Here is a 5,463-nt window from a genome sequence, read left to right as displayed (position 1 = left end):
AGGTGGGCTTCATCGACTACATTGTGCACCCGCTGTGGGAGACGTGGGCAGACCTGGTCCACCCCGATGCCCAGGGCATCCTGGACACACTAGAGGACAACCGGGATTGGTACTACAGCGCCATTCGCCAGAGTCCCTCGCCACCCCCCGAGGAGGAGGAGCCCGGGGGCCCAGGCCACCCACCCCCCCCTGACAAGTTCCAGTTTGAGCTGACTCTGGAGGAGGAAGAGGAGGAGGAGGTGACCAAGACCCAGACCACAGCCCCAAGCCAAGCTACATCCACAGTGCAAGAACTACCCCCAGCCCAGGGCGACCAGCTGGAGGAAGTGCACGTGGCCCCGTCTGCGCCCCCAGCCGAGAAGAGGACACCGTTGAAGGCCCAGGCTCAAGACGTAAGCTGCAGCAGCGCCCCTGCCCTGTCCCTTGGACACACCTTTCAGCCTGCCTTGAGGACCCCACTCCCTGAAGAGGAGGCCCCGGGCTTCCTGGGCCTCCCCTCCATGGCGGCCGAGGGGGGGGCCCGAAGGGAACACAAGGCTGCCAAGAGAGCGTGTCATCTGTGCACTGGGATGTGCCCAAGGGACCCAGCCACACTTACAGCCTCCAACGGGCAGAGCTCAAGTGGAGACCCTCCCTGAACCCCAGCCCCCAGACCCTGTCCCCCCCAACGGTGGTCTCCATCAGCACTCCCCGAGCGCCTCCTCCTATGCCACAGAAGCTCGTGGGCCTGAGAAAAAAGAAAACAGAAAAGTAATTTTTTTTTTCTCTTTTCTTTTTTGTCCCCTCTTCTCCGCACCCTTACCCATGGGGATTTTTGTGGTTGGTTAGTTTGGATGGTTGGTTCGGGGAGGTGGGGGGCTGGGGAACGAGGTGCTGAGGTCTGGGAAGGGATTTTATTTTATTTTTTAATTTTAAGGGTTAACATTTTTAGAAAAAGGAAAAAAAACGATAACAAAAAAAGAATTGAAACACAGCAACTGTAGATGTTCCTGTTCCAGGCTGCCCCCCTCCCTCACCCAGGTCCCCTGCTCCCTGAATCCCCCACCCCTCACCCCAGGTTCTAGTCTTCCAGCCTCACAGCCCAGGCCCAAGCCCAAGCTGGGGTGCGGAGTCCCCGTCACCCCTCAACCCATCACTCCCTACCCACCCCCCACCCCCCAGCCCGGCTTTTCTCCTGAATTGGGGAGGATCTTTGGAACCTAGTCAGGAATAGCCATTCTGGGCGGAGTTGGGGGTCTCAGTGGGAGGCCCTGGCCCCAGCCCCTTCCTGACTTCCCCAACAAAGTCTTCCGCTTCATTTTGCACAACCTTTTGCACAAACCGGGCTATGCTGCCTGGGGTAGGGGCGGGATCCTGCTCACTTTAAGGTGGGGAGGGGTCATTCCCACTGGCTAGCCTTGAGCCTGAGGTTTGGGGAAGGCTTGATAGCCCCCCCTCCACTTACCACCTTTCTTCCCCTTCCAGTTTATTTGGAATTGTTTCCGTTTGGGGGGGGGGGAGCCGCAGCTCTGCCCTGCACCCTCCTTTCCAGCTGCTTCTCCTCTTGTTTCTGCCTTAATGACCCCCCCACCCCACCCTGTGGCCATAGGAGAGGGGGGTTACAGTGGCTCCCGGCTACTTCTGGAGTGAAGGTAGGGTGTCAGGAGCCCCCCTACTGGGGGTGCCTCCCCCATCATTCTCCCAGCCCCTTCTGGACTGACTGTAGCCCATCCCTTCGCCCTGGGAGGAAGCAATAAAGATGTACACCCATATTCCCTTCCTGGGCACTCCGTCTCACCCTGGCACCAGAGTCTTTTCTGGACCATTCCTTCCCTGTGCTCCCCCAGTGCTACTCATCCTGGCTAATCCCCCAAGCCATGGGGGATTGCTTAGGAAAAAAACCACCCTCTCTTTCCCTCATGCCCCCCTAGCCTGGCTCTACAGGTTGGCAAGGCAGGGTGAACTCTTGCATTGCCCTTTCCCCTTACTTCTGAGCACACGGTACTGTAGCCCCCAGCTCCCTCCCACCAGCCTAGACTTCCATCTGTTACCTCCCCCCTCCCCCAGGTGAGGGCTCCCAGCCCCTTGATGCTGTACAGGGTTTATTTTTGTAGCACAAGCAGTTTCTGTCTCCGCAGCCACCCGAGTGGGTCTTTTGTGGCGGTGTTTTCTCGTCCCCGGTTCTCCTTTTATACACGCTGTCAGGCTGGTCTGTGCATTATTCTACCGAGGCATAAAGGGACACCAGAATTTGCCCTTCCCTGGCTGCCCACGCCCCGACTGGCTCTGGCTGGGGAAGAAGGCCTGGCCTCAGGAAGGAAGCCTTCTGCACTCCTGCTGAATTATATAAACTGGGGGGGGGGCGCCCCCCCCCAGGAGCCAGGCCGGGCGGGGAGTAGGGCAAGATGGGCCCGCAGCCCCTATCCAGGGCCCTCTTTTCCCAGGGTGGGTGCAGGGCCCTCGGGAGCCCCGTGTGTATTGTCCACTTGACGATCAGTCCGCGTGTTGTTGATCGGTACCCAATCGTGTCTCCGATTAAACCGAGGCTTTCACCGACCTTCCTGGCTCACGTAGCTTCATTCTTATTCCCCCCGCCACGCCCCCCCCTCATTTCTGGGAAGCCCTTCCCCCAAGGTAGACCGCCTTGCGGGGATGGGAGTGTGTGTGTGGGTGCCTGTCCCCTCTCCTCCCCTGCCCAGCAGGTGGAATTGTGGCAATATGGGGTGGGTGGAGGGGAGGGTCTGGACCCTATATCCTGATGCAGAGGCCTTGGGAGCCAGTCTGACAGCCGGAACCACTCAGTGCTTCTGGACCTAGAACCCTCCAGGGGTCAGGTGGCTGCCCGGTTATGATAAAAGGTCTTGGGCCAACATTCCATTGGAAGAATGCGGTCACAGAAAGAAAGCAGACCTGGGGGTGCCGTTTACGAAGCTCTCATGGGGGAGTGGGTACCTGCTGGGCTGCTAGGTCCCACGTTCGAAACCACTAGCCACTCCTTGGGAGAACGAGGAGGTTTCCGACTCCCATAGAAGAGTTCCCGTCTCAGAAACCCACAGGGCCAGTTCTACCCTGCCCCTACAGGGTCACTCCGGCTGAGAGCTGACTGGGTGCCTGCTGGGAGAGACTGAGTCCCTTGAAGGCCCTCCGCAGGGCTCGGCAGGGTGCAGACCACATTAGACTCTGAGTTTCCAGCCTGTAGCCCTCACGAGTTGCAACTGTCACCTTGCATCCTTTAAAAAAAAAAGTATCCAAGAGGCAGGCTGTTTTTTAAACTGTTGCAAGGGTTCTGGGTGTGGTAGTGGGATCCGGCTGGGGCCGCTAACCCGAGGGTGGGCTGTTGGGTACCACGAGCCCACTCCATCATGAGAGAGATGCAGACTTCACTGCTGTGAAGATGTACAGTCTAAGCAACCCACAGGGCGAGCCTGCTCCAATTGGTAGGGTCGTGGTGAGCCGGGTGGATGCAGTGGCAGGGAGGGTTTCTGGGTGTGTATTTTAGAATTCTGGGTCGTTTCGAGCCTTGATGCCATGGAAGGAACCTTGGTGGTGGCCGTGGTGGGGGTGCTTTGCTACAAACAGGAGGGTCGGCACCTAGGACCCACCAGCTGCTCCAGCGAAGAAAGAGGGCCACAGCTGGGGGGCTCCCCCTCGGGGACAGCGCCACCTGGCCTTAGAGTCTTGCTGTGAGGCAAAACCAACTCCTCCTGGGTTTTCAACTTGATGGCTCTCAGGCAACCGGAACCCGTAGATCATAGATTTTCAAGCGTATTTGGCCTACCACCACCCCCACCCGAAAACACAAGACAAACTACGGTGCCCCCCTTGCAATGAAAAACGTTTGCAAAAAAAAAGAAAAACTTTCGCTCATAACCCAGGTTAAAGTGTAGGTATCTGCTTCTGCAGCCCCTCCCCCCCATTGTTCGGGTGCCCCTCAGTGGGTGCTTTTGCCCACTTTGGGAAACACGGCTCTTGAGTAATAGACACAGATCACTCAGGATTCAAGCTTTTTCTAGTGTGCTTATACAGGGTTGGAAAGTGAGTCGCAGCCAGTTCACATATTTGAAGGCCATTCATTCCGTCCCCGGAAGCCTTTTTTCTTTTTTTAAAATCACATTGGGCTACTTAAGGATCCCTGGTGGTGCAATGATTAAAACACTTGCCCGACAACCAAAAAGGTTGGTTTGAACACGCCGGATGCTCTGTGGGGCAGTCTGCTTCCGTAGAGATGACAGACTTAGAACCCCCTTTCGGCAGCTCTGATCTGCCCTATAGGGATGCCATGGGCTGGCCTGGACCCCACGGGTAGGCTAATTAACAAACGATCAAGTTCACCAATAAAACACTTGTGGCAACCATTACTGGAACCGAACCGCTAATGTGGATGAAGATTAAACACTCACTGCCCTCGAGTTGATTCTGACCTGGAACCACAACCCAGCAGGACCGAGGAGAACTGCCCTTTTTGGGTTTCCCCAACCTCCTATCTTTACAGGCGCAGATAGCCTCACCATTCTACAGAGGACCCGCTGGTGGATTAGAACCACTGACCTTGTAGTTAGCAGCTCATGAAGTAGCCCACTAACCACCAGGGTTCCTGGTGGACAAAAACATGTTGTTGTTGGATTCCAAAGCACAGTGACCCCGTGTGCCACAGAGGAAAACCCTGCCCGGCCCTGTGCCAGCCTCAGGACTCTTGTTATGCCCATGGTGGCAGCCACTGGGTCGACCCATCTCACCCAGGGTGGTCTTCTTTTGGGCTGCCCCTCTACTTTACCGAGCATGACGGCCTTTTCCAGGGACTGGCCGCTCCTGGTAGACATAGCCAAAGCACTTGAGACCCAGTCTCGCCATCCTGGCTTCTAAGGAGCATGCGGGCTGTCCTTCGTCCGAGACTGAATAGGACTTTTCATGTTCTCTGCCAGCACCGTTCAAGCCCATCGATGCCTCTTTGGTCTTATTCACGGTGCGACTTTCACACGCAGAGACGAATGGAACCACCATGGTTTGAGTCAGACGCGCCTTCCACCTCATGTGACCTCCTTGCCCTTCAAGCCTTTAAAGGGGTCCTGCGACCTTTAATGTTCCGTCGGGCAACCCTGCCCTTGACCAGGGTGGGCATGCGCAAAGCACCAAAGTGTTTTGCCTGTGGGTTTTCTGATTAGAATATTGGCTGCCTCCCGGGTGTACCCCTTTCGAGGAGTGAAAGACATGTAGGTGCTGAAGGGGTGGAATGCAGTCTGTAGGGTCAGAGCGGGTGTTTGGGACCCAGCCAGGGCAGCTTGCCTGGAGCCAAGGAAGGGTCATTGGCTCACCAACTGTACCATTGGGCTCTAGTTTCCAGGGCCTCTGGGTTTGACTTTGAACTTGACCTTTCTGCTCTTCGGCTGGCATCGTTGATAAAGGAAGGTTAACCTGCGTTCAGTTGTCCGGCGTGGTTCGGAACGTCCTGCATCGATGGAGCGTTCTTATCTGTGTTGGCCGGCG

The 5,463-nt window shown here is 56.6% G+C and overlaps 1 protein-coding gene across 4 annotated transcripts in view; it reads left to right on the top strand.

The window, feature by feature from the left end:
* Positions 1-2,536, top strand: part of PDE4A (phosphodiesterase 4A) — a 44,610-nt gene extending 42,074 nt beyond the window's left edge. For all 4 annotated transcript variants that reach the window (XM_045290327.1, XM_004716839.2, XM_045290325.1 and 1 more), the window contains one exon: positions 3-2,536. In XM_045290327.1, coding sequence (XP_045146262.1) covers positions 3-638 — 636 coding nt within the window. In that variant the 3' untranslated portion in view covers positions 639-2,536. The remainder of the gene's footprint in view (positions 1-2) is intronic.
* Positions 2,537-5,463: the final 2,927 nt, after the last annotated feature.

This window comes from Echinops telfairi, unplaced genomic scaffold (genome assembly GCF_000313985.2).
Source record: "Echinops telfairi isolate 266 unplaced genomic scaffold, ASM31398v2 ScPeMD7_36;HRSCAF=134, whole genome shotgun sequence".
NCBI lineage: Eukaryota > Metazoa > Chordata > Mammalia > Afrosoricida > Tenrecidae > Echinops > Echinops telfairi.
This window is presented reverse-complemented; position numbering and strand designations above follow the sequence as displayed.